The 27,845-nt window shown below is 54.4% G+C and overlaps 2 protein-coding genes across 5 annotated transcripts; both read left to right on the plus strand.

Annotated features, from left to right (window-relative positions):
* The first annotated feature begins 5,970 nt into the window (after nt 1–5,970).
* Nucleotides 5,971–22,080, plus strand: WDR81 (WD repeat domain 81). 4 transcript variants are annotated; one of them, XM_063110845.1, is made up of 11 exons: nt 5,971–9,875; nt 10,762–10,869; nt 11,133–11,323; nt 11,446–11,636; nt 11,884–12,049; nt 12,130–12,295; nt 12,975–13,664; nt 14,189–14,334; nt 14,658–14,837; nt 18,643–18,990; nt 22,024–22,080. In XM_063110845.1, exons 1-10 carry the CDS (start codon nt 6,215–6,217, stop codon nt 18,961–18,963), a joined length of 5,820 nt encoding a protein of 1,939 aa, XP_062966915.1. In that variant the 5' UTR covers nt 5,971–6,214; the 3' UTR covers nt 18,964–18,990; nt 22,024–22,080. The 4 variants fall into 4 exon arrangements, with proteins under 4 accessions (XP_062966915.1, XP_062966913.1, XP_062966916.1 ...); XM_063110843.1 differs by lacking the exon at nt 22,024–22,080 and having other exon boundaries at nt 18,643–19,859; XM_063110846.1 differs by lacking the exons at nt 14,658–14,837; nt 22,024–22,080 and having other exon boundaries at nt 18,643–19,859.
* Nucleotides 20,755–27,765, plus strand: SERPINF2 (serpin family F member 2). The gene is made up of 10 exons (XM_063110848.1): nt 20,755–20,784; nt 22,024–22,090; nt 22,265–22,303; nt 22,424–22,486; nt 22,776–22,977; nt 23,598–23,741; nt 23,890–24,093; nt 24,515–24,654; nt 26,335–26,539; nt 27,251–27,765. The coding sequence occupies exons 2-10, from the start codon at nt 22,028–22,030 to the stop codon at nt 27,661–27,663; spliced, it is 1,473 nt and encodes a 490-aa protein (XP_062966918.1). The 5' UTR covers nt 20,755–20,784; nt 22,024–22,027; the 3' UTR covers nt 27,664–27,765.
* The last annotated feature ends 80 nt before the right edge of the window (nt 27,766–27,845 follow it).

Raw genomic sequence — 27,845 nt, forward strand, 5'->3', positions numbered from 1 at the left:
TGCCAGGGCGCTGAACTGGCCTGACCCAGTGAGCGCCGGCGGAGGCAAAGCGCTTCCCCGCTACCCACTCCGTCCAGATCCTCCCCCGGCTGGATGGTCGGCTCCCGCATCCTCGGACCTGAGGGCGGCGGGGTTAGCCGCTCCCGGCCCTCCGGTCCTTCGTCTTCTCCCCAGCTACTCCGCGAGACCTTCTGCCACAACTCCTGCCCCGGACTCTTTCTTTAAACCTCCTGACACACTATTCCGACCAGTCCGGGCCCCTCTCTCCCGAGCGCCCCTGCCCCCGCCGCCCCCTCTCCCCTCCCCCGGCAGGGCAGGGTGTGGCCGCCAGGACTCTACTTTCCCCCATCACCCCGTTACCACGATTCTCCCTGTTGACCGGGTCGCCAACTCACACCCACCTGGTGCTGGGTGTGGGGGGTGCCGAGGGTAGGGGAACAAATCACTGCGTCCGCCCCCCACAGCCGGCGGCGCTGTCTCTTCCCAGCGCCCAGCACACACCGGCTCCAGTCTCCGATCAGCTGGCGGCGTCGTGACGCACAAGCTGCGATTGCACCGCCCAGGGCCAATCACCGCCCACTGCTGGGCAACGTGACCACACCCACTCGGGGTCGCCAGCGCTTCGCCCTGGTCCCGCCTCTCCTGACGCCTTCGCTCTGATTGGCAAAGAGGCCAGCCCTTTGCCTAGTGGAGTTGCGCTAAGCCACGCCCACCAACCCACAACCTGGCCAATAGATGAAAAGATGTGACCCAGCCCTCCGCCAAAGCGGCTTGCTTAGAAGAGCGCTACGTCAAAGCAGAGTCCTAAAGAGCAGAAGGAAGTGAAGGCGTGTGTGTTTGCAGAGCATAGCGGTCAATGTAGTTCTCGGTATGACACCCTCGTTCCCAGAATCCAGCGCGCTCTGTGAGTTGGCATTTTTAAACTGATCTCTGAATCCATCCCGGGGAAGTCCTTAAAGGGCTACAGCCCCCTCCTCTTTGGAGCCGTGCTTCTTTTTAGACAACCCCAAAACTGATTCGCTGGTCTCCGCAGGAGGGTATAGTCCTCTAAGGACAGGTGGAGCAGGCAAAGTAGCAGGAGTGGGCAGAACTGAAGGTGGATATCAACCCCTAGGGCAGCAGAGATTCTTCAGATGGAGAACTCCTGAGGGCTTGTGGAGGAGGAAGGATTGCTCACCCCGCCCTGACCCAGCTTTCACTGGAGAGATCAAGTCCACCCCTCCTGGGGGAGCCTTTCCTAGTCAGAGGAGCCTTTTCTTGTAGATGTCTCGTCCCAGTCGCAGAAGAGCCCCAGAGCCTCTCAAGAGGTAGCTTCCTAACAAAAGATCCAGAGTACAGCCCTCACTAAGGTAGAGGGAAGGCTTCTGGTCACAAATTAGGGGATGGGTCGTGCTAAAGTGCAACTGGTCAGCAAACCCATCCTCTAATTAATCCCCCCTTCAGTCCCGTCCTCCAAAGCTCTTCACTGACTCAGGCCTACTTGGGGAAGAGATTTCAAAGGTGGAGACCAATGAGGAGACTGCTCCTTCCCTAGGGGCCAATCAGAGTCTAGAGGTGCGGGGGATGGGCAAAAACTGAAAGGAACCCAATGACTTGGCAAAAGCTGTTGAACTGCTTATTTAAAGGGGCAAGCCTGATGCACACCCCACCTCATCACTCGCCCCTACCACCACCACCAAAAAGGGACCTGTGGAAAGGGATCCGTGACTTTTCCATAAGTTCCAAATTGGGGGTGAGGGTAATTGAACCAGAGAGATGAGTTGTGAGATAGTCTCTTCTGTGCTAAATATGGGCTCCATGAGGTCACTGCTATGGTTCCTTGGAGCTCCAGGATTCTGAGCCTGTGTGTGCAGAACGTTGTGCCTTTAAGGAAAGTTCCTGCCTTCCACTCCAGTAACAGCTGATTGTTGGAAAGTGTGACCTCTGGGGACGAATCAGCTGTCACCACATCCTCCTCCTTGCCTGCCCTCTTCCATCCCCTATCCACCACCCCCACATGGGTGGTGAGGGAAGGAAGGAAATGGAACCCCATATATGGGGGACAGGATTGTATGATCTTTCCTCTTCCCCGTGACTCCACGACTGTCTCAGCCCCTCCCCCATCTGCTCGTTCTTTAGAGGTTCTGAGCTTGGAACGAGAGGTATTTCCTGTCAGCACAGTCAGCTCAGACTGGCCCTCCCTGGTCTAGTGGGGAGGCCAGTATTGGGGAGGCCCAGAGTGGTGGCTGGCTGGGTGTGTGGGTGCTCCAAGAGTGGGTCAACTGGGAAGGGTACAGTGCAGCTGAGGAACAAGCCTTGGGAAGAGGAATGGCTATGGAAAGCAAACCTGGGGGTCTGCACCCTGCTTCCTTACTCCCTGATCAAGTTGCTCTATTCCTTCCCAGACAGGGGCCTGCTGAGGGGGTCCTCCTGGCTTTGCCCATTAACTCCACTTCTATCTGTTCTCAGATGCTACCTGGTCCCTTGCTTGCTCCATTTTTTACTTTCAGCTGTACCCTGACCGCACCCCCAGCCCCCACTTTAAGGGTGCTAATGTGGAGCTGCCCAAGGCCTTCAGATGGAACACCGGCCCCAGGGGCTTTGGCTGAGAAGTCCAGCAGGAAGACCTAGGTGAATATTTTGCCCCAACCCTAAGCTGAGGGTCAGAGTCACTCCAGGACAAGCTTAGTGTGAAGTCCTAGGACTGAATTGGCAAGGTTGGGAGAAATTGAGTAGGGTCCTGTCCAAGGTCGGAAGAAAGAGAAGCCTCACCAGCTGCCCCCTTCCTCCATTATCCTTAGCATAGAAATCCCATCCACTTCCCACTCAAGGCCCTTCATATGGCTCTTCTCCATTTCTGCTCACTAACCCCACCTCTCCCCAGGCCAAAAGCATAGGCTTTGAGTCCAGGATTTCTCAACCTCAGCACTATTGAAATTTTGAGCCAGATAATTTCTTGGTAGGGGGACGGGAGCGGGGGGACTGCCCTGTGCATAGTAGGGATTGACACCATCCCTGGCCTCTACCCTCCATGCCAGTAGCCACCCCCCCAATTATGACAACCAGAAGTATCTCCACTTTACCAAATGTCCCCTGGGGGCCAAAATCTCCCCCAGTTGAGTGCCAGCGAGTTAAGCAAACTTGGATTCAAATTCCAACTTTTACTAGCTGTCAGCTGGTTGAAGACACTTTCCTTGTCTACAAAATAGGGTGAATAATCAATTTACAGTTTGTTGTAGGAATTAAAAAAGATTATGTTTGAAAACATGTAGCACAGTACCTCGCACACTGGCCCATAATTGGTGCACTGTTAGCTTCCTTCACTTTTCTTCCTGCTAGATCAGCAAAAGCTGACCTCACTCAGCATGGGCTGACTGCCGGGGCAGCTGCAGCCTCCTTCCCTGACTGTCCAAGACATGACCTCCTGGAAACCCAATATTGAGGCTGGCAAAGGGGAGTGACTAATTTGGTCCCAGATTCCCCACAGCCCAAGGGTGCTTGAGTTGGGATTCAGGGGGAGCTGTTTTGTGGGAGGAAGAAGCAAATTCGGGAGCAGAGCTATTATAGAGCATTATTTCTCAAGATGTGACCTGAAGATTACTGAATCAGAATTACCTAGGGTGCTTGTTAAAAATTCAGATTCCTGGGGCCGGCCCCGTGGCTCACTTAGGAGAGTGCGGCGCTGGTAGCGCTGAGGCCGCGGGTTCGGATCCTATATGGGGATGGCCGGTGCTCTCACTGGCTGAGCGTGGTGCAGACCGCACCGCGCTGAGGGTTGCAATCCCCTTACCGGTGAGGGAATAAAAAAAAAAATTCAGATTCCTGGGTCTCAATCTAGACTACTGATCAGAGTATACCCTAAAGCTTAAAATTGGTGCTCTAGGGCTCAGATCTGGGAAGGTGTTGATGCCCTAGAAATCTCAGTGAACCACTGCCCAGCATTGCAGGAACATCTCTATTCTAGGGAGGGAAAGGAGAATTCCAAGAGGTAAAGTTAGGTACACTCAAGGTCACTGCTGCAGGGTAAAGCCAACACCACTAGAGGGCAGGGCACCCACAGACTTGCAGAAGAGAAAGTAGTGCCTGCACAGTCTAAAACTGGGAACAGAGCAAACATCAGGTAGACCCAGTTTTATTGGAAATAAGAAGCGGGCATTATCTCTTTTTTTTTTTTTTTTTTTTTTTTTGTCTTTTTCGTGACCAGCACTCAGCCAGTGAGCGCACTGGCCATTCCTATATGGGATCCGAACCCGCGGTGGGAGAGTCGCCGCGCTCCCAGCACAGCACTCTACCAAGTGCGCCACGGGCTCAGCCCAGGGGCATTATCTCTTGACCATCAAAACATGTCCTCTGGGCCGGCCTGTGGCTCACTTGGGAGAGTGTGGTGCTGATGACACCAGGGCCACGGGTCTGGATCCCATGTAAGGAAGGATGGCCGGTTAGCTCACTTGGGAGAGCGTGGTGCTGACAACACCAAGTCAAGGGTTAAGATCCCCTTACCGGTCATCTTTAAAAAAAAAAACAAAAACAAAACCAAAAAAAAACCATGTCCTCTGGTTTCAGGTACACAGTTAAAAGTTGGGGTTGTGGGATTGTCAACGGACATTTCATTTCCCAGATGAAAAAACATTACTGCACAGCCAAGGACTACAGAGAACACTGGTTTTAAAATGAGATAGGACAACTCTACTGCTTCTTAGCTTCTTATATGACCTTAAACAAGTTACCCAAGGTAGTTAGTCAGCTTCCTCATCCTAAAATGGGTATAAAAATATCTTTTAAAAAGGGTTGTGATGAGGATTAAACAAAACAAGTTATGCAAAGTGCTTAGAGGGTGACTGGCTCCTGGTAAGTTCCATAAATGGTGGTTATAAGTGATTACTGCCCAAGGTCATGAGACCAAGCACACCAGGGGCTCCAGCTGCCCTTCAAGAGACTGATGAATCAGAGCATGGCTGAGCCATTCCTGCTCTTTCTCATTAGGCCTTTTGTTTTCTTAAGTGCCTTGATAGGACACTCATACCTCTACACTAAACCCCTACACGAGGCAAACTCCTAGAAGGATCTAGGAGTCAGAATCAAAAAAACAGCCAATGGTTTCCTTGCAGACAATGGCCTATCTGTCCTGCAAATGAGTCAGAACTAGGATCCCTTGATCTTTTTTTGCTGTCAGCTCTCTGGTTTCTCTTCCCTAACCTGTGCTGCACCCTCCCCCCAGTCACAGTGGCATCTGCAAGGCCCTGACCACAGCTGGTGGGCTCTGCGGCACCGCTGAAGCAGATCTTCAACGGGAAGTCTTGGGGGAACATTTCCTCCTAAGAACTCTGGGCCTGGGCCACTTCTCTCTCTCAGATACTCCAGAATTTTTTTGTTGTTTTTAAAAAGGCCGTTAGAGGGCTGTAAGGAGGGAGGGCTTCAGGACAGAAAGTAGTCTGGGCACCAGCTTCTAAGTCTCCATTCTGCCACTGGGACAAGCCTCTTTGATGGCTCTTGATTATCACCTGTAAAATATAAACAATAATAATCGTCCTCTCCTCACAGAGTGTTGTGAGCGCCAAATGGAATGTTACTGATGAAGTGCTACGGAAAATTAAAAAGCTCCCTAGTTTGGACGGTAGCATGAAGGTGCTGGAGACTTGATGTCAAAAGCCGCAGCGGCAGCGGGTTGTGCGGCTAAAACTTTCTTTAAAGCCTGGAATGTTTGGGAAGAGCCTCCCTAAATCCACGTCTAGCGCGTGCAGGGAGGAGAGGGGACGTCTCCTGGGCCGTTCTGGTCCCCCTCCTCCGCACCAACGAGGCCGACTAGGTCCCCTTCCAGCCCCAGGAGGAAGCGAAGCCCAGTCCAGGACAAAGCAGAGCTGTAGGCAGTAGGGTGCCGACGCCCGCGGGCGGTGGCGCGGGCAGGAAGCGGGTCCCGCCCGGCCCTCTAGAGCCACGTGCGGTTGTTTCCGTGCCGGGGGGATCACGTGACCCGCGTCAGCTGACCCGTCACGGTGCAGCCCGGCGCTGGCGCCCCGCAGCCCCTGCCCCGCCGTGCCCGGAGCTCAGGACCCTGCGGAGGGGTAAGAGCGTCTCCCGCCCTCCTCTGCTCTGTCGCCGGCTCATCCCAGCCACCTACACCCCAGCCCCTGTCCCTCGCCCGTCCCAGCCCGCCCGGCCTTGCACCCCGGAAGCCATCGCGAGGAGGGCTGTGGCCGGGCTCAGCCCCGCGCTGCCCCCAGGCGGCCAGGAGGAGATGGCCCAGGGGAGCAGAGAGCGGGAAGTCGCTCTTACCACCCGGGCCGAGGTCTGTTTCCCGCCCCCAAACCCCGAAATGGAAGAGCTGCTCCGTAGCGTGGAGAGGGACCTGAACATCGATGCTCGGCAGCTGGCTCCGGCCCCGGGGGGCACGCACGTGGTGGCCCTAGTGCCCGTTCGCTGGCTGGCCAGCCTCCGTGAGCGCCGGCTGCCCCTGGGACCCTGCCCCCGGGCAGAAGGCCTGGCAGAAGCGGAAGTAAGGACTCTCCTGCAACGCTCGGTGCAGAGGCTGCCTCTGGGCTGGACGCGCGTGGAGGTGCATGGGCTGCGGAAACGGAGACTGTTCTACCCGCTGGGCGGGGGCCTGCCCTTTGAGGAGAGGTCCTGCAGCTCAGAGACCCTCAGTCTCTTCATGCAGGAGGTGGCTGCCCAGAATTACCGCAACCTGTGGCGCCATGCATACCGCACTTATGGGCAGCCCTACAGTCATAGCCCTGCCCCTTCAGCTGTCCCTGCCCTGGACTCAGTACGACAGGCTCTGCAGAGGGTCTATGGTTGCTCCTTCCTGCCAGTGGGTGAAGCTAGTCAATGCCCATCATATGCCAGAGATGGCCCCTGTTCCCCACGGGGCAGCCCTGTCTGCCCCAGTCTTTTGCCAGCTGAGGCCCTGCTGGAGTCGCTGGAGATGCTATATGTGGTACACCCTTACGTGCAGTTCTCCCTACATGATGTGGTCACCTTCAGCCCTGCCAAGCTGATCAACAGCCAAGCTAAGGTGCTCTTCATTCTCTTCCGTGTGCTAAGGGCCATGGATGCCTGTCATCGCCAGGGGCTGGCTTGTGGGGCCCTGTCTTTGCACCACATCGCTGTGGATGAGAAGCTTTGCAGTGAGCTCCGGCTGGACCTGAGTGCTTTTGAGAGGCCCAAGGAGAATGAGAAGGAGGAGATCCCTGTAGCAAGGGATGGGGAAGGCATTAAGTCTAAAGAGGAGGGGGGAAGGGGACCTGGGTGTCCCACATGCCAGGAGGAGCTTAGGGGCCTTGTGGTAGACTGGGTCCATGGCCGCATCAGCAACTTCTACTACCTCATGCAGCTGAATCGATTGGCAGGTCGGCGGCAGGGGGATCCCAACTACCACCCAGTGCTGCCCTGGGTGGTGGACTTCACCATGCCCCATGGGCGCTTCCGTGACCTGCGCAAGTCCAAGTTCCGACTCAACAAGGGGGATAAGCAACTGGACTTCACATATGAGATGACTCGGCAGGCATTTGTAGCAGGTGGTGCAGGTGGTGGGGAGCCACCCCATGTTCCTCACCACATTTCAGACGTACTCTCCGACATCACATACTATGTGTACAAGGCTCGGCGCACTCCCCGGTCAGTGCTCTGTGGACATGTCCGAGCACAATGGGAGCCCCATGAATATCCCGCCAGCATGGAGCGTATGCAGAACTGGACACCCGATGAGTGTATCCCTGAGTTCTACACCGATCCGTCTATCTTCTGCTCCATCCACCCTGACATGCCTGACCTGGATGTGCCATCCTGGTGCAGCTCCAACCAGGAGTTTGTGGCTGCCCACCAAGCGCTGCTAGAGAGCCGTGAGGTGTCCCAGGACCTGCACCACTGGATTGACCTCACCTTTGGCTACAAACTCCAGGGCAAGGAGGCTGTGAAGGAAAAAAATGTGTGTCTGCACCTGGTGGATGCCCACACCCACCTGACCAGCTATGGCGTGGTGCAGCTCTTTGATCAGCCGCACCCTCAGCGCCTGGCTGGGGCTCCTGCCCTTGCCCCTGAGCCACCGCTCATCCCTAGGCTGTTAGTTCAGACCATCCAGGAGACCACAGGCCGGGAGGACTTCCCAGGACAACTTACAAATGGGGTCAATAGGCTGGTTTTGGAGGCCACTCCCTGTGAGACTGGCTGGACAAGAGATAGGCCTGTGGCAGTGGAGGATGACTTGGAGCAGGCCACAGAAGCTCTGGATTCCATCTCCCTTGCTGGAAAAGCAGGTGATCAGCTGGGCTCCTCCTCTGGTCAAGTGTCCCCTGGCCTCCTGTCTTTCTCAGCGGCCACAGCGTCTCGACCAGGCCGCAGGAGCAAAGCTGTTGGGCCAGACTTTGGGGAGGCTGAGGAGGGAAAGATCTTTCTTCCTGAGGGCTTCAATCCCCTGCAATCTCTGGAGGAACTGGAGAAAATGGGCAACTTCCTGGCCAAAGGCCTAGGGAGTCAGTTGGAGGTACCTGAGCAGTCCCAGGTCCAGCCACCTGTGCAGCTACAGGACCTCTTCCATCGGGACATGCAGGCACTGGGAGTCCTGTTGGCTGAGATGGTGTTTGCCACAAGGGTCCGGATACTGCCACCTGATGCACCTTTGTGGGTACGCTTTGAGGCTGTTTGGGGGCTCTGTGCACGCCACCCCAAGGAGGTCCCTGTGTCTCTGCAGCCCGTGCTGGACACACTCCTGCAGCTGAGTGGACCTGAAGGCTCCATGGTAGCGGAGAGGGGCAAGCAGGACCCACTGTTTGAGTACAGACCTGTCTCTCAGGGATTGCCCCCACCCTGCCCAGCCCAGCTCCTCAGCCCCTTCAGCTCCGTGGTTCCCTTCCCTCCATACTTCCCGGCGCTGCACAAGTTCATTCTCCTGTACCAAGCGAGGCGTGTAGAGGATGAGGCCCAGGGACGGGAGCTGGTATTTGCTCTGTGGCAGCAACTGGGTGCAGTGCTGAGTGACATTACCCCTGAAGGCCTAGAGATCCTGCTGCCTTTCGTGCTGTCACTCATGTCAGAGGAGCACACGGCTGTGTACACGGCCTGGTACCTATTTGAACCTGTTGCCAAGGCACTAGGCCCCAAAAATGCCAATAAGTACCTCCTGAAGCCTCTTATTGGCGCTTACGAGAGCCCCTGCCGGCTACATGGCCGCTTCTACTTGTACACTGACTGCTTTGTGGCCCAGCTGATGGTGCGGCTGGGCCTCCAGGCCTTTCTTGTCCACCTGCTGCCACATGTCCTGCAGGTGCTGGCTGGTGTGGAAGCCTCCCAGGAGGAAAGCAAGGGCCTGGTGGGGGTTGCCGAGGATGAGGAAAGTGGGCTCCCAGGGGCTGGGCCCAGCTCCTGTGCCTTTGGGGAGGAGATTCAGATGGACGGGGAGCCTGCTGCCTCCTCGGGCCTGGAGCTACTGGACTACACATCTGGTGTCAGCTTCCACGACCAGGCCGACCTTCCTGAGACAGAAGACTTCCAAGCCGGGCTCTACGTGGCTGAGTCTCCACAGCCCCAGGAGGCTGAGGCTGTGAGCCTGGGCCGGCTGAGCGACAAGAGCAGTACCAGCGAGACCTCCCTGGGCGAGGAGCGGGTTGCAGACGAGGGGGGTATCCCTGTGGACAAGAGTAGCGTCAGGTCAGGGGACAGCAGCCAGGACTTGAAGCAAAGTGAGGGCTCAGAAGAGGAAGAGGAGGAGGAGGAGGAAGACTGTGTGGTGTTGGAGGAGGAGGAGGTGGAGCAGGACGAGGTCACTGGGGAATCTGAGCTCACTCTGTCCGACACGGTGCTATCTATGGAGACAGTTGTGGCTGGTGGCGGTGGGGGAGACGAGGAAGAAGAGGAACCACTGACCGAGCAGTCAGAAGGCAAAGAACAGAAGATCCTCCTTGGTGAGTTCTCAGGTCTGGGAGTGTTGGTCAAATACCCCTGCTGCTTTTCCCTCAGCGTTTGCTGAGCACCTACTCTGTGCCAAGCGGTGGGTCGAACCAGATCCACATGCAACACAGATGTAGGACTTCCTTCATGGAGCTCACATCCAGCAGAGTTGATGCCACATTGTAGACAATCTTATTTAAGTGTAATATGATAGTGCTAGAAAGAACATGGCTGGGTTGTTATAAGGGAATGGAAGATGGGGCTTAGATCTAGTTTTCAGGGGCCGGAGAAGGTGTCATTGAAAGTAGAGACAGTTGAGTTTCAATTAGGAGGAAGTAGGTGGGCAAAAATGGTAGGGTCTGTGGGCAGGCCTCAGACCATTCAGTTGGTTAGAACATGATGCTGATAACACCAAGGCCCAGGGTTTGATCTCTGTATCAGTTAGCTGCCAAAAAAAAAATCAAAACAACGACAACAAAATGGTAGAGTCTGAAATGAGAAGGGCATTCCAGGCTGAGGGAACAGCATGTGCAAGGCTCTGAGGCTGTCATGGTTCCATTAAAGAAGCAGTGAAAGGCCAACATGGTTAGACAGAGAGTGGAAGGAAGAGAGGCCAGAGAGGATATAGCCAGGGCTGGGCCAGGCCTCAGTAAGGAGCTTGGGAAGATTCACTAGCAGGATAACCTTCCTGCAGGTTGTGCTCTAGGAGCAGAGCCTGGAGCAGCCAGAGACCCATAGGCCAGGGCTAAATGGAGGGAGGTGGGATGGGACAACCAGGCTCCGGCTGGGCTCCTTGGCAGAGCTGCAGCCAGAGTTGGCAAGGTGTTGCTGTGGGGAGGGGTAGGAGGAGTGATGAGCCGCTGTTATCTGAGGAGCTCAGGGCCTGCTCCCACCCTGCAGATACAGCCTGCAAGATGGTTCGCTGGCTGTCGGCCAAGCTTGGCCCCACAGTGGCCTCTCGCCACGTGGCCCGGAACCTGCTCCGCCTGCTGACGTCATGTTATGTTGGTAAGGCTTGTGGTTGATGCTGGAGATGGGGCTTCCTCCCTCTGTCCATCTCAGCCCTCCCCTAGGGGATCCTTTTCACTCCCACCTCATACCACCTCCCAGCCAGGTCCTGGGTCCCAGTCTGTGAGCTCCTTCCGTCTTTGGGTAGGGCACGGTGCAGCCCCCGGGCTAGAGTGAGCAGGAGCAGCTACCACAGTCGTGGAAGGCCAGTCTTCCTCCTGCCTTCTGCTGGCTTCTCAAGGCTGCTGGCCCTTCCTTGACAGGGCCCACTGGGCAGCAGTTCACGGTGAGCAGTGGCGAAAGCCCCCCACTGAGTGCCGGCAACATCTACCAGAAGAGGCCAGTACTAGGCGACATAGTATCGGGGCCTGTGCTCAGCTGCCTCCTCCACATCGCCCACCTGTATGGGGAGCCCGTCCTTACCTATCAGTACCTGCCCTACATCAGCTACCTGGTCAGTCACTGCTTTGGCAGGCCCAGGGGTGGGGAGGCTGAGGACCTACGGGCTGGCCCGGGATCTCTGGAGTACCAGGGAGTTGTGGGGCAGCCTGGCCCTCATCTACTCTGTGGTCCTAGGTGGCCCCAGGTAGCTCCTCAGGCCCCAGCCGACTGAACAGCCGTAAGGAGGCAGGGCTGCTGGCCGCAGTGACACTGACTCAGAAGATCATCGTGTACCTCTCAGACACCACCCTCATGGACATCCTGCCCCGGATCAGCCACGAGGTCTTGCTGCCCGTGCTCAGCTTCCTCACATCCCTCGTCACAGGGTAGGCAGCTGAGGGAGCCACCCGGGAGGGGCTGGAAAGCTTAGGGGAGAGGAAGTAACGTGGGGCTCGGTGTCCAGAGTCCTAGTTCTGATCCCAGCTATGTGACAAGCCACACCTTTTTCCTGTGCCTCAGTTTCCTCACCTGGTTTGGATTAGTTGGTCTTGGAGCTCCTTTTATTTAGCTTTTGATAGATTCTGGTCAAGTCGTGCAGAGTTGGGGGCTGGAGGTCACAAGCTCTGTTTCCAGGTTCCCAAGTGGGGCCCAGGCCCGGACTGTGCTGTGTATGAAAACCATCAGCCTCATCGCCCTTATCTGCCTGCGTATCGGACAGGAGATGGTCCAGCAGCACCTGAGTGAGCCCGTGGCCACCTTCTTTCAAGTCTTCTCTCAGCTGCATGAGCTTCAGCAGCAGGTGGGCAGATCTGCTGGGCTGCAGCGGGTTGTGGATTCGGGCTGTGGTCTTGGCTGACTTCCTGGGCTTCCTGTCCACAGGATCTGAAGCTGGATCCCGCAGGCCACAGTGAGGGCCAGCTGCCGGAGGTGGCTCTCTCTGATGGGCAGCAGCGGCCCGTGGACCCCATTGTGCTGGACGAGCTGCAGAAGGTGTTCACCTTGGAGATGGCATACACGATCTACGTGCCCTTCTCCTGCCTGTTGGGTACTGCCCCATCATGTTGCCTTGCACAACCTGTGACTATGTCTCTTTCCCTGGGAGGTCCACGTGCTCTGCCCTGCCTTGCCCCCAGAGTCAGCAGTGTGTTTTAAGCAGTTTTTTGGGTCAGAGCAATGGGATTTGGCCTCAGACCCCTAGTTCTAAGGTGACACATAAACAGGAACTGAGCATAGACAGCAAGAGAGGCCCAGGAGCTGGCCTGTAGTGTCCCTGGGGAAGGCAGGTTGATGCACTGATGGTCTCCAGGAGCTCTCTGAGAGGGAATGAGTGGCCTACCACTTACATAGCGCCCCCCCATAGGCCAGGTGGTGCTGAGCATTTCTATGTGTCATCTCCCTGAACAGGATGAATAGCCCTGTGGGTAGATGTCTATCCCTCCCCTGAAATCTAAGCTCTGGGAGGTCGGGCACCACCTGTCTTGTTCACCATTTTATTGTTGATGCCTAGTGTAGTGTGGTGTCCAGCCACGTAGAAGACATTCATGTGTACGTACTGACTGAATGACTCCACATCTTACTGGGGAGGAAATTGAGGCTCAAAGATGAAGAGTTGTTTGCCCAGAGTTGCACCTGCCCCGTTTTCTGGGGTTCCCAAGCCCTTGGATGGGTGGTGGCAGCCACCTGCCATCTTCCCTGATCTTAGGACCCCTCCTACTCCCATCCAGGTGACATCATCCGGAAAATCATCCCCAACCATGAGCTAGTTGGGGAGCTGGCGGGGCTGTATTTGGAGAGCATCAGCCCAAGCAGGCGCAACCCTGCCAGTGTGGAGCCCACCGTGCCCAGCACCAGCCCTGAGTGGGACCCTCAGGGTGGGGTCTTCCCCCAGGATGATGGCCACTCAGGAACCTTTGGGAGTGTCCTGATTGGGAATCGCATCCAGATCCCCAATGACTCTCAGCCTGAGAGCCCGGGCCCCCTGGGCCCCATCTCTGGGGTGGGTGGTGGGGGCCTAAGCAGCAGAAGCGAGGACAACGCCCTGAAGCAGGAGCTTCCGCGGAGTGCCCATGGACTGAGTGGGAACTGGCTGGCGTACTGGCAGTATGAGATTGGTGTGAGCCAGCAGGATGCCCACTTCCACTTCCACCAGATCCGCCTGCAGAGCTTCCCCGGCCACTCAGGGGCTGTCAAGTGTTTGGCGCCCCTGAGCAACGAGGACTTCTTCCTGAGTGGCAGCAAGGATCGTACTGTGCGCCTCTGGCCACTGTACAACTATGGCGATGGTACCAGTGAGACAGCCCCACGCCTTGTCTACACCCAGCATCGCAAGAGTGTCTTCTATGTGGGCCAGCTTGAGGCCCTGCAATATGTGGTGAGCTGTGATGGGTCTGTGCACGTCTGGGACCCCTTCACAGGTGAGCGGGCCCAGGTGAGGCCTATTCTGTTGCTGCTGTCCTGTGCTCCGCCAGGCCTCGTGGAATGGGGCCCAAGGGTGGGGGTGTGGGGTATAATGGTATGTGGCTTGGAGATACCCAATGAGGCTATGCAGAGGAGTGGTTGGGGCTGAGAATCTGTTAGACCTGAGTTTGAATTGGCTCTGTCAAATCACTTGCTGAGTGAACAAGTCAGCAGCATTGGTTTTCCAATGGGAAAAATGGGAATCAGAAAAGCTGGTGTAGCACGTAGTATATGTTTAGCAAATGGTTGCTGGGTTACTTTTTGGCATCACTGTAGGGAGAAATATGGTTAAAAAGGGGAAGGGGTTGGAGTAGTGTTGGGACCAACAAAGGGAGGTGGCGCTCAGCCATGGAAGCAGGAAGGTTTTCTGAGGATCCCTGGGGGATAGGAGGCAAGAATGGGGTATGTTGGGGACTAGAAAGGGCTAGGACTCTTTCACCAGCTGCTGGGACCCCAGACCCACTGTGCCTTTCCTTCCCAGGGAAGACTCTCCGCACAGTGGAGCCGTTGGACAGCCGGGTGCCCCTGACCGCTGTGGTTGTCATGCCTGCCCCCCACACCAGCATCACCATGGCAAGCTCTGACTCTACCCTGCGCTTTGTGGACTGCAGGAAGCCTGGCCTGCAGGTCAGGGGGTGTCTAGTTCCCTGAGCCCTTGTCTGGTACTCTGAGGACCTGGCAGGAAGGAGAGATCCACAAAGGGGGAAAGCCAGGATGTTGTCCTGGGCCACTTGTTAATTTCTTTTTGGAGACACATCACCCACAGCATCAAACCCTGGGTGCGGGACTCTGGCCTGTGATGGGGGTGGGGCTCTGGGCTTTCCTTTCCCCTTGATGGGGGTGAGAGGCTCAGGCCTTCCCATTGTGTGGGCTTGGGTGGAGAGCAGGACCTCAAGAAGAGCAGGATGGGGCAGTGGTGGGGCCTCAGCTCAGCTTTCCTCTGCCTGCAGCACGAGTTCCGCCTGGGTGGCGGGCTGAACCCTGGGCTTGTCCGCTCCCTGGCGGTCAGCCCCAGTGGCCGTAGCGTCGTGGCTGGCTTCTCTTCCGGCTTCATGGTGCTCCTGGATACTCGCACAGGCCTGGTTCTGCGAGGCTGGCCAGCCCATGAGGGGGACATTCTGCAGATCAAGGTGACGGGCTAGGTCCCCTTCTCCTTCTCACTGCCTAGCCCTAGCCCCTGCTCCATCCCCTCACCTCTGCTTGAGGCCTGCCCAGGGACAGGCTCCAGCTGGTCTCCCTTACACCTGATCAAAAGCTGATGGGCAGGGAGGGTGGCCCTTTTGGGCTGACTCTGAAGCGAGTTGTACTGCAGGGGCATTGGCAGGAGGCAAGCCATGCGGGCAGGAGCCAGGGGGCAGAGCTGACTCCACTGCTCCATGACGATGTTCTAATGAGTAACCCTTGTCCATATTTGTCTTGTTTGGAGGATCAGGGGTCGGGCCCTGTCCATGACCCAGTTCAGGTTAAATAAAGCTCAGCAGGGTGGCTGTTTACTGCCTGCAGACCACTGAGCAGAGTCCGTGTCCTTTGCTGGGCTACTCTTGTGGGGGCAGGAGCAGGCCTGGGCATGGAGATCTTGCCCCCTCTCCTGTTGCCCCCCCTTCTCTCTCTCTCTCTTATTATTATTATTTTTTTTGTAGTGTTTTGTTATTTTAACATTTATTTGTGCATTTTTGTGGGGTAGTGTGTTGTTTCAATACATGCATATACTGCACAATGATTCACGTAGGGTAGATAGCATGGTTTTGTATCTGTTAGTCCACCGCTTCTCCTGCCTTCCTCCCCACCCCACACCCTCTCTGGTAACTGTTATATTACTCTGTACTTCTATGAGAAGCACTTTTTTTTTTTAGATTCCACATATGAGTGATACCATGCAGTATTTGTCTTTTTGTGCCTGACTTACTTAACATGATTTCTAGTTCTATACATGTTGCTGCAAATTATAGGATATCATTTTTTCTAATAGCTGAGTAATGTTCTATTGTGTATATATACCACAGTTTTTTAATCCATTCACCTGTTGATGGACATTTAGGTTGATTCCGTCTCTTGGCTGTTGTTAATAGTGCTGTGATGAACACGGGAATGCAGACGTCTTTTTGATACATTGATTTCATTTCCTTTGGGTATTATACCCAGTAGTGAGATAGCTGGGTATCTATTTTCAGTTTCCTGAGGAACCTCCGTACTGTTTTCCGCAGTGGCTGTACCAAGTTACACTCCCACCAGCAATGTAGGAGGGTTCATTTTTCTCCAATCCTCGTCAACATTTGTTATTTTTTGTTTTATTGATAATAGTTATTCTAACTGAAGTGAGATGATATCTCATTGTGGTTTTAATTTGCATTTCCCTGATGATTAGTGATGAGCAGCTTTTCATGTGCTTGTTGGCTATTTGTATATCTTCTTTTGAGAAATGTCTGTACAGGTCCCTTGCCCATTTTTTAATTGGGTTATTTGTTTTTTTGCTATTGAGTCATTTAATTTCCTCATATATTCTGGATGTTAGCCTCCTGTCTGATGTATAGTTGGCAAACACTTTCTCCCACTCTCTAGGTTGTCTCTTCACTTTGTTGATAGTGTCCCTTGCTGTGCAGAAGCTTTTCAGTTTGATGTAGTCCCATTTGTCCATTTTTGCTTTAGTTGCCTGTGCCTTTGTAGTCTTGCTCAAAAAAAGTGCTGCCCACTCCCTTTTCATGTAGCATTTCCCCTGTGTTTTCTTCTAGTCGTCTCAGGGTTTCAGGTCTTAAATTTAGGTCCTTGATCCGTTCTGAGTTGATTTTTGTGTATGGTGAGAGACAGGGGTCTAGTTTTAATCTTCTGCCTGTGGATATCTGGTTTTCCCAGCACCATTTGTTGAAGAAGCTGTCCTTTCTTCATTGTATACTTTTAGCACCTTTGTTGAAAATCAATTGACTATAAGTGTGTGGATTTATTTTGGGGCTGTCTATTCTATTCCATTGGTCAGTTTGTTTTTTATATGCCCGTACCATGTTGTTTTGGGTTACTATAGCTTTATAATATATTTTGAAGTCAGGAAGTGTGATGCCTCCAACTTTGTTCTTTCTGTTCAAGATTTACTTGCACTATATAGTCTTTTGTGGTTCCATACAAATTTTAAGATCATTTTTTCTATTTCTGTGAAGAATGTCATTGGTATTTTGATAGGGATTGCGTTGAATATATAGATTGCTTTGGGTAATATGGACATTTTGATGATGTTCATTCTTCTGATCCATGAACATGGAATATCTTTCCATTTGTGTCCTCCTTCAGTTTTTTTCACCAGTGTTTTATAGTTTGTTTTTTTTTTGTAGAAGACTTTCACCTCCTTGGTTAAATTTACTCCTAGGTATTTCTTTTTTTGGTAGCTATTGTGAATGGGATTACTTTCTTGATTTCTTCTTTGGCTATTTCATTGTTGGCGTTTAGGAAGGCTATTGACTTTTGTGTGTTATCTTGCCACTTTACTGAATTCATTTATTTGTTCCAGTAATTTTTTGGTGGAGTCTTTATGGTTTTCCAGATATAGGATCATGTCATGTGCAAAATGAAATAATTTGACTTCCTCCTTAACTATTTGAATGCCCTTTATTGCTTTCTCTTGCCTTATTGCACAGGCTAGAACTTCTCGTACTATGCTGAATAAGAGTGGGGAAAGTGGGCTTGTTCCAAATCTTCTTTTTTTTTGTCCATTCAGTATGATATTAGCTGTGGGGTTGTTGTATATGGCCTTTATTGTGTTGAGGTACATTCCTTCTATGCTTAATCTGTTGAGTGTTTTCATCATGAAGGGATGCTGAATTTAACAAATGCTTTTTATGCATCTATTGAGATGATCCTACGGTTTTTTTTTCCTTCATTCTGTGGATGTGATGTATCACATTTATTGATTTGTGTATGTTGAACCATCTTTGTATCCCTTGGATGAATCCCACTTGATCATGGCGTATGATCTTTTTAATGTGTTGTTGGATTTGGTTTGCTGGTATTTTGTTGAGGATCTTTGCATCTGTGTTCATTAGGGATATTGGTCTGTAGTTTTCTTTTTTTGTTGTGTCTTTTTGATTTTGGTATGAGGTAATGCTGGTCTTGTAGAATGAGTTTGGAAGTATTCCCTCCTCTTCAATTTTTTGGAAGAGTTTCAGAAGAATTGGTATTAGTTCTTCCTTGAATGTTTGATAGAATTTGCCAGTGAAACTATCTGGTCCTGGGGTTTTCTTTGTTGGAAGACTTTATTACTGCTTCAATCTCATTACTTGTTATTGGTGTGTTTAGGTTTTCTAGTTCTTCATGATTCAACTTTGGTATCCCCTCCCCCACCAATCATAGGCCTCAGGAGGAACAGGACTACTTGTCCGAGGATTTCTCCAGGCAACTGGGACTCTCCTTCTGAGCTTGGGTGGAAGCCAGGTGACATACACTGCCTCTGCTGAGGACAGGCTGCTCCCTGCTCCCTCCAGGGTCCCAGGGGACCCTGTGCTCCAAGTGCTTGTAAATTCCTTTCCAGGAAAGTGTCAGGAGGGCTCTGGGGTCAGCCTGGGTGTCAGTCCTGGCTCAGCCACTTGCTGGCTCTGTGACCTTGGTGTGATTGCTTAACTTCTCTGAGCCTGTTTTTTCCTCCATAAAATGGGGACAATGGCTGCATCAACTTCACGGGGTTGCTATGGAAATTAAATGTAATGCAGACATGCCCAATACAATGCCTGCCCATAGTAAGTTCTCCAATTAGAGTGATGACTAGGTTAATCACACTTAATGTGTCAATAGTAGCTAACATGAATATGATGTGGGAGGCTGGCACCCTGTCACCCACTCAGGATGGCCTGTCTTCCCTGTAAGATATTGTGGGAGGAAATGGGAAGACCTTGGGTCTTGGTGGGTAAACAGGAGGGCCCAGGCCCTTGCTGAGGTTCTCCTTTCCCTGGGCAGGCGGTGGAGGGCAGTGTCCTGGTCAGCTCCTCCTCTGACCACTCCTTGACCGTCTGGAAGGAGCTGGAGCAGAAGCCCACGCACCACTACAAATCAGCATCTGATCCCATCCACACCTTCGACCTGTACGGCAGTGAGGTGGTCACTGGTACCGTGGCCAACAAGATTGGCGTCTGCTCCCTGCTTGAGCCACCCTCCCAGGCCACCACGAAGCTCAGCTCTGAGAACTTCCGCGGCACGCTCACCAGTCTGGCCTTACTGCCCACCAAACGCCACCTCCTGCTGGGCTCAGACAATGGGGTCATCCGCCTCCTGGCATAGGCTGAGATGGCAGCTGGCTGGGAAAGGGTGGGCATACATCCCTGCGAGTCCAGCTTTCCATGTTCCCCTAGCAGTTCCCTCCAGGGAGGTCCCAGGCCCCATGCCCTGTGTACCCACATGGCCTGTCTGCTAGGGCCTCCAACTTTGGCGGGTCCTGGCCCCTGAATCCCAGAGCCACCAAGGCTGCCAGAAGGGGTTTCATTCATGGTTCAGGGACATGCTGCTCCTAGCCAGCAGGAAGTAAAGAGAGCAGGGTAAAGCATTGCTCCCCTTGCTTCTTTCCAACTCTGCCCTCTGGGTCCACATTGGGCAAGGAAGCTCTGGAGAGAAGAAGAGAGACTGGCCCTTCCTGTCTCTAGCCAGGGACCCGCCCCCTCACTCTTGCTGGGCTCTCTCTGCCCCTGTCCCTTAAGGACAAGGAAGCTGCCCCAGTGCAGGGCACTGATGGTGCTTGGACTACAACCTAAGGAGGGCTAGCCATGGTCCAGGAATTAAGGGCCTGTTCTGGGGTTTCAGTGTCCACCCATCCAGGCCCAGCCCAGTGTGGGGACCAGGAGGGGACGAAAAAGGCTCAGGAGAGAGAAGGTGGGTTGGGCCAGCTGATGCCTGCCAGGAGTGGCCCCATGCCTTGCCTGCCCACCCCTAACCACAGTGTTTGTGCCTTGAGCTGAGGAGGCAGCCCCTGGGCCCAGAACCCCTGGGGAGGAGTGGGTGTCTAAGACGCTGAGAGAAGGAGCAAGAAGAATCATCTCTGTATCCCAGGTCTCCCAGGAGACAGGCAGACCCAGATATCCCTGGGTCCTCACATTCTGGAACAGACATGAGGTCTGAGAGTTGGCCCCTGCTGCCTCCTCACTATTTGCAATAGATGTAAATATGACCAATAAATCTTTTGGAGGAGCCATGGAATGGAGTGAGGCTTGTCTTGATGGTGGTGGCGGGAAGAGGGGGTGGAGCGGGAGAGCTGAGAGCTGATACCCAGAAATTTTCAGGGTAGTGAGGAGTATTAGGGGTAGTAACCCAATCATTGCTCTTTGGGCAGCATGGAGTGTAGGTTTTGTGGTTCGTGCAGCCCCAGGCCTCACCTTGTGGGGGGATAAGGAGGCATTGCTCCTGAAGAGGGAGGATGCTGGGAGAGGCTGCATCCCTCTGCATCTCTCCTCTCTCCATCCTGCCTTCTGGGCTCAGGCTGAAGGCAGCCAACCAGGATCCTGGGCTTGTAAGGGTTGGGAGTGGACATCCTATTCTGGGTTCTCTGCATAGGCTCCTGCAGCCGCCCCTTCTCTCCCCTTGAGAGCGGGAGGGAGCTATGAGGAAGAGGAAAGGACATTGTAAGTGGGAATCTGGATGTGATTTTGGGCTTAGCTCCGTGTCCTTGGGCAGGTCACATAGCTTCTCTGAGCCTGATTGACTCAGGGATAATCTCCGCCTTGAGGAGTCACTGGAGGGCTTGACACAGTGCCAGCCCCTGTCCTGGATCTGCCTTCTTGGCTGGCCAGACCCAGCCTCCTCAACTGCCTCATCCCAAACCTCCTTCCTCCAGGCTCAAGTGGACCCAAATCCATGGGGGCTTTGGGTGGCCATCTCAGGATAAGATGCCCTGGTGGGAAAGGGGCTTCTGGCCCCAATATCAATGTTTAACTGGATGTGCAGGTCAATATTTACCAGAAGAGAAAGCAATCTGAACAGGGGTTGGCTAAGAGCAAAGGTCCTGGTGGGAGGGGAGGGGTAGGCTGGGCTGGCTGGATCCCGGGGAGAGTGTGGGGAGCACCCAAGTGGGGCCAGAGGAACATCGTGTTCGGCAGTAAGGAGCCTGCAGAGGTACGAGGGGAGGGGTGGCTCGGCCTGCTCTTTGGGCAGGAAAGGAGGTGGGGAGCTTCCCCCCGGGTGAGGGGTCTGGGCTGAATTGATTCAGAAGGTGTATAGTTTCCCAGCTTCCTGGGGTGATGAGGAGCCAAGGTAGGAGCTCCAGGAGTCCCTCTGAGACTTGAGAAACTGGAGGCCTTTTCTTGCTAAGAAAGATTCAAAGCCCAGGTTGGAGATCAGGGCCCTACCTAATGGCCCTTGTGTGTGATGGGAGTGGGGCCAAGGGTGATAGAAGGATCCTCCAGAAGGATTGACCCCAAGGTAGGGATGGGGTGGGAGTAGGGGGTGTGAGACCTGCTCTGAGGCCACTGCCCAGGGCTGATTTATCCTCCCCCACACCAAGACCTGTCCATCCCTATCCACTAGCTTGGTTTCCCAGAGCCGGCTTGGTGCAGAGTTGGGGGCAAGGCTGTGTGATTCCTGTAAGTCCAAAGGTGGCTCTGGCCAGAGTCATTCATTGGGCTCTGCTGTTGGATCAACAAGGCAGCTCACCAGCCTCCCCACCACCCCTGCTGAGCCCTCAGGGCCTCAGGTCTGTCCATCCTTGGGGCAGGACCTGACCAGCCTGAAGGAAAGGCTGGCCAAATGGACAGTGGATTGGATAGGAGCTCTGAGTGGGAGCCCTATGGAAGAGGCTTCAGGGCAGACTTCCCAGAAGTGGGAGCCTTGAACTAGGCTGACAGCAGCCATCAGTTAAATGCCAGGCATTGCAGTCTGGGTTTACAAAGACTCTTAGTTTAGTCATCACAATACACATGGGAGGATGTAGGAACTTTTGCCACCATTTTAAAAGATAAAGCAAAGCCCAAAGGGGTGAAGGGAGATGCCAAGTTTCTCTGGCAAGAGTCAGAGCCTGGACTCAAACCCAGGTCTGACTCATAAGGCAAGGCCTTGAAGAATGAGGACTTTTTGTCCTGATGTTTCCCCCCTATTCACCCAAACATTCTCAGTGCATGAAATGTGAAAAGCCTCAAACTACAAAGGGGGTGCCAAAAAGTCAGGGGGGAAATCCCACCCCTCAGAAATGAGAACCACTGCTGATATGTTTTGGGTGCGTGTTCTGGTTCTGTAGCCGGCTTTTCCCCCTTGGCAGTAGTTGTTCAGGACTTGGCCACGTGGGTGAATGTGTGGGCAGGATTCATGGCCGGTGTGGGGAGGGCAGGTGAGAACTCAGTCTTCCTGTCTCTGACACAGGAACATGGCGCTGCTCCGGGGGCTCCTGGTGCTCAGCTTGTCCTGCCTGCATGGCCCTTGCTTCGCGGTGAGGCCCCGGGGAGGTCTGGGCAGACTGGGTTCAGCCGAGTTGAAGAGGACGCTGCGGTGGGGGGAGTGGGTGTGGGAGAGGCCCGAGGGGCCGAGGGTGGGGAGGAAGGTGCTGGGCAAGGCAGGGTTTGGAGGGAGACTCCCCCCTCTAGCCGCATCCGTTTCTCGACAGTTCTCTCCCGTGAGCACCACGGAGCCCTCGAGCCAGCAGGTAATGGGGAGTGAGAAGCCTGTGATGGGGAGGGAGGCCCCGAGAGGTCTCGCCTGTGGCTTGGGCAGGGTAGGGGACCTGTGACAAGGGTCGCTGTCCCTGTGCTTCCTCCTTCTGCAGCTAATCAGCGGGCAGACCCAGGAGAAGCTACCCCCGCTTGCCCTCCTCAAGTTGGGCAACCAGGTACAACCAGGTGGGGCTGGGGAGAGTGGGCGGGGCCAGAGGGAGGCGGGCCAATCAGCAGGGGGAAGGGAACTGGGGGGCGTGGCTGTGAGACCAGAAGGGAAAGCGTGGGAAGGACCAAAGGAGGTGAGCCAGTCCCCAGAAAGCTAGTGCCCACGTGTGACTCCCCCTGTCCCGTCAGGTCTAGGACAAGGCCGCGCAGCCCCCAGGCACAAGGGCTATGAAGACCTTCAACACAGAACCTGGAGCTGACCCCTTGATCTCGCTGATCCCTGATCTGTCCCTGCAGGAGCCTGACGGCCAGACTGCCTTAAAGAGGGCCCCAGGAGACTGCAAGGGGGCCCCAACCCCAGAGCAGATCCGCAGGCTGGCCCAGGCCATGATGGCGTTCTCCACTGACCTGTTCTCCTTGGTGGCCCAAACAACCACCAGCCCCAACCTCATCCTGTCGCCCCTGAGTGTGGCCCTGGCATTGTCTCACCTGGCACTAGGTAATGTGGCAGCACCTGTCCAGACCAGCAGAGCTGGGAGGCCAGTAGGAACTCACTACTCCAGAAGTTATGTGTGGCTGGCTCCTCTATCAGGCTTACTTGGATGTTTGGTAAAAATGCAGATTCCTGGGCCCCCACCAGTTTCTGTAAATTAGATTCCCGGGGATTGGGCCAGGGAATCTGCTTATTCACAAGTTCCCCTGGTGATTTTTGTGTAAGAGTTTGATAGCTACAATGTCTCTCATCGGACAGGAGGGTCTCATTGTGGGAAACTGAGGTCCTAAGAGGGAAGGCAACTTCCGTGAGATGAGGTTGCCCAGCCTGTCAGCAGCAGAGATGAAAATAGAATTCAGGGCTGGACAATTACCTCAGCTGGCTAGAACATGGTGCTAATAACACCAAGGTCCAGGATTTGATCCCTGTACTGGCCAGCAGCTAAAAAAAAAAGAAAGAAAATAGAACTCTGGAGTCCTGTCACTCAGACTATTTTAGTGGATATGGGAGAAGAGGGTGTGCTCCTGCGGACTTGCTCTTCAGGGGTATCCACGAGGAACTGGATTGGGCAGTGGGGGTGGGAAGGAACCCCCAGCCTGGGCCTCAGCCCATGCGGTCCCCTCCAGGTGCTCAGAACAAAACACTGCAGAGTTTGCAACAGGTGCTACATGCAGACTCAGAGCCCTGCCTCCCCCATCTGCTCAGCCACCTCTGCCAGAACCTGGGCCCTGGGGCATTCCGATTGGCTGCCAGAATGTACCTGCAGAAAGGTAGGCGCTGATAGCAGGGAACTCCCTAGGTAATGCCCTGGGGTGGACAAGGATGAAGGAGAGGGGTTTGGCCTCAGGTTGCCAGTTGGAGCATTGGTGGCTGTGGAGCCCAGAGCCCTAGGAATAGTTTGTGGCCCCTTGTGTGCAGGATTTCCCGTCAAAGAGGATTTCCTGGAACAATCAGAACAGCTCTTTGGTGCAAAGCCCATGAACCTGACGGGCAGGCAGGAGGATGACTTGGCGAACATCAACCAATGGGTGAAGGAGGCCACAGAAGGGAAGATTGAAGATTTCCTCTCGGAGCTGCCAGATAACACGGTGCTGCTTCTCCTCAATGCCATCCACTTCCAGGGTGCGCTCCTCCTCTTCTCAAGTCCCCTGCTGTAGGCTGAGCTGGGCTGTGCATGCTTTGTTATGAGGGTCTTCCTCTTTAGGCTGGGCCATGAGGCAGGGGGCTGTCTGGGCATGGTGGGGAAAGGGTCCCAGGAGCTGGGTGAAGTTATTGTGGAGAGAAGAACTGGAGGGAAACTGGTCTGAAAAAATCCAGGGGGAGGTTCCTGGGAGCCTTGTAAGGGATGAGGCAAATGAAAGCCCAGATTTCAAAAATGCTACAGGGAAGAGACCTGAGATCAACCGGGTGCCAAGTTGGCACAGCACCCCCTGGGGTCTTGACCTCCACCTCTCATTCCCTGAATGGGATCGGCAAGAGGCTGGGGGTATAGAACCCAAGCTGGCCCCAGTCTATGTGGCCTCTGCCCTCTGCCTGGCTGCAGGTTTCTGGAAGAGCAAGTTTGACCCAAGCCTCACCCAGAGAGACTCCTTCCACCTGGACGAGCAGTTCACGGTGCCAGTGGACATGATGCAAGCCACGTACCCTCTGCGCTGGTTCTTGCTGCAGCAGCCTGAGATCCAGGTCACCCTTGGTTGCCCAGCAGGCCAGGCCTGGGTACTGGGAAGTGGGGAAGGGAGTGGGCAGGCTGTGGAGCAGACACAGGGGTAAGAGCGGGTGCCCCAGCTTCCTTGCAGTTGTGTCCCTGGGGCAGACAGACCCCACCCAGGAGGACTGAGGCTTCAGGCTCTTTGTGGTTCATTCATTCAACTAAAATATATTGGGCATTCACTGTGTGACAGATACTGTTCTAGGCACTGGGTTTTTAGGGGAGCACAAGGAAGACCAGGTTCCTGTTCTTAGGAGGGAAGCTCCACAGTACAAGAGCAGATGTAAATCAATAACGATAATTTCAGATAGTGTTAGGTGCTACGAAGGAAAAAGAAAAAGAAGGCAATCTGTTAGTGACTGAGAAGGTTTTTAGATAGAGTGGACAGGGAGAATTCCTTGAGGAGGGTACATTGACCCAGGCGACCTTTGGTGATGGGGGTTTACTACAAGGACCTATGGATGTGGGGCAGCACAGGGACCACCCCAGCAGCCATATAGCCACTCAGGGCCTCGGCACCCCCTAGCCTGGGAGATTTGGCCTGAGCTCTCATGCAGTGCTCCTTAGAAGGGAGGATCTGACTGGGTTGGATTTCTCAGCATCCTGCAGGGAACATTCTGATGGGGTAGAATTCTGTGCCGTGCTATCTCAGGTGCGGTCTCCCTTGCTTCTAGCCTAAATGTGGTCTCCTTGGCTTGGGCACTGATTCCTGGGCTGTGGCTGCGATGGCAGTGTCGGTTATTTTCACAAGGCAAGCTTGACACAGAGCACCGTCACTTCTGCAGGAAGGAGCCTCTTGGACAGGAGGCTGAGAGGGGGCTGGGAGTGAGGCAGGCCTGGAGCAGTGTCAGAGCTCCTCTCCCATTCCCCCAGAAAAGAGGATGGTCTGGTTCCCCTCCCCACTGACTCTCCCCTTCCTGCTGCTCCTTCACCCCAGGCTATGTCCTGCCCGCTCTGCCTTCATCTTTCTGTCTCCATGTCCTTGTCCTCCTCGGCCTTCCTCTTCCTCAGGCCCAGGCAGGCAGACCCTGGCTCTCGTTCCCCCACTGGCAGGGGTCCTGTGTATAGGTGCTCTGCCTAGAACCCAAGGAATCACGGTTGCAAGAGACCCTCAAGACTGGTGGTTTCCACATTGCTTTAGCTGTAGAAAACCCTTAAGTGAACCTCACCCCAAATCGCAGAGTCTGGCAAAGTCCCTGGATGAGGGTAAGAGAGGAGGAGAAAGAGTTCCACCCTTTGCTGTCACTGCTCTGCAGGACCCTGGGGCAGTTTGGAAACCAGGGACCGCGTCCATGGCACACCTTGGAGAAACTAAGAGGCTGAGACAGGAGATTCCTTACCCCAGGTCCCATGCTAGCTGGTAGCAGATGAAGAGAGAGAAAACCACCCTTTATTGAGTTGCACCAATGAGGGCAGGTACTATTAGAAGCTTGAAAAGCGTTGTATCTCATCTGGTCACACGTCGACCTATGTGGAGCAGGTAGTGTTACTACACTTCTCAGGTGAGAAGGGGTAGGCTCAGTGAAGTCAGGCACACACTGGACAAGGATGTTCTGGAACCCCAGTCCATGTGTCTCAGAAGTGCACGCTGGCCCAGAGCCCAGCTGGTGTGAGTGCTTTCTGATCTTCATGTTCTCCCCTTCTCTTATTGGTAGGTGGCATATTTCCCCTTTAAGAACAACATGAGCTTTGTGGTCATTGTGCCCACCCACTTTGAGTGGAATGTGTCCCAGGTACTGACCAACCTGAGCTGGGACACCCTGCACCAGCCCTTGCTGCGGGAGAAGCCCACCAAGGTCTGGCTGCCTAAGCTGCATCTGAAACACCAGCTGGACCTGCTGGGCACCCTCAGCCAGCTGGGTAAGGAGGCTGTGTGTGGGACAGCCCCCTAGGTCAGGCTGGGCAGGGCTGGTGAGGAGGAAGCCTCCAGCTGGCAGTGGGTCTGACTCAGAGCTAGCCTTGTGTCCTGGCCTTTTCCAGGGTTTAGGAAGGGTGGGAGGGTTTGACATGAGCCCTTGGGCCCTCTGTCCTGGGGTGACCCAGGGGAAGGGGACCTGCTCTGCTGCCCAAGTCTGAGCATTACAAAGAGTCCTGGATGGAGAGCCTGGGATGTGAGCCTCACTGGCTCTCCTGGAAGGGAAGAAGGAAAAGCTGGGATGTCACACTACCCATCATCTATCGATCAGCCATTAGCCAAACAACTTCTATATTCCAGGCACTGTGCTAGGCACGGGGAGCCCACCATACACAAATAGCTCAGTCTAACTTGGGGTTGGGGAAGAGATGAGGAATCAGGTACTTTCCAACATACATGATGAAACAGAAGGCTTCTCTCCAGTTCACCCAGGAGAACATTGAAAAATCATTGTCTGGACTTTGGAGCTTGGTATTAGGGAGGCTTCCTGGAGGAAGTGATGTTTAAGCTGAGACTTGAAGGTTAAACAGAAGTTAAGCATCAATCTGTAGGTTTGAGGTGCTCCCTGGCCAGGATGCCAGACACCCTCCCAGCTAGATCCAGACAGCCTGTGAGGCAGAGGGCAGCTCTGACCGGCCATCTTCTGCCCTGGACAGGCTTGCAGGAGCTGTTCCAGGACCCAGACCTGCGCGGGATCTCTGACCAGAAGCTGGTGGTGTCCAGCGTGCAGCATCAGTCCACATTGGAGCTCAGCGAGGCTGGTGTGGAGGCAGCTGCAGCAACCAGCATAGCCATGTCTCGCATGTCCCTCTCCTCCTTCAGTGTGAACCGCCCATTCCTCTTCTTGATCCTCGAGGACACCACTGGCCTGCCTCTCTTTGTGGGCAGCGTGAGGAACCCCAACCCTAGTGCGCAGCGGGAGCTCAAGGAGCAGCAGGATTCTCCTGACAACAGGGACTTCTCCCAGAACCAGAAAGCCTTCCCCCGTGGAGACAAGCTTTTTGGCCCTGACTTGAAACTTGAGCCCCCCTTGGAGGAGGATTATCCCCAGTTTAACAGCCCCAAGTGAGGGGCCATGACCGCCAGCATCCTGAGTCCTTGCCTGGACCAGCCTCTCAACTCAAGTGACTCTTTCCAACCTGCTTTGTGGGATGGGGGACAGGGGCCTGGGTGAGCAGTCTGGGAGAGGAGAGGAGCCATTCTCTCCCATCTCCTCTCGAGCAGTTTGGGGTGGGCTGGGGCTGGGAGGAG

Source organism: Cynocephalus volans, chromosome 10 (genome assembly GCF_027409185.1).
Source record: "Cynocephalus volans isolate mCynVol1 chromosome 10, mCynVol1.pri, whole genome shotgun sequence".
Taxonomy (NCBI): domain Eukaryota; kingdom Metazoa; phylum Chordata; class Mammalia; order Dermoptera; family Cynocephalidae; genus Cynocephalus; species Cynocephalus volans.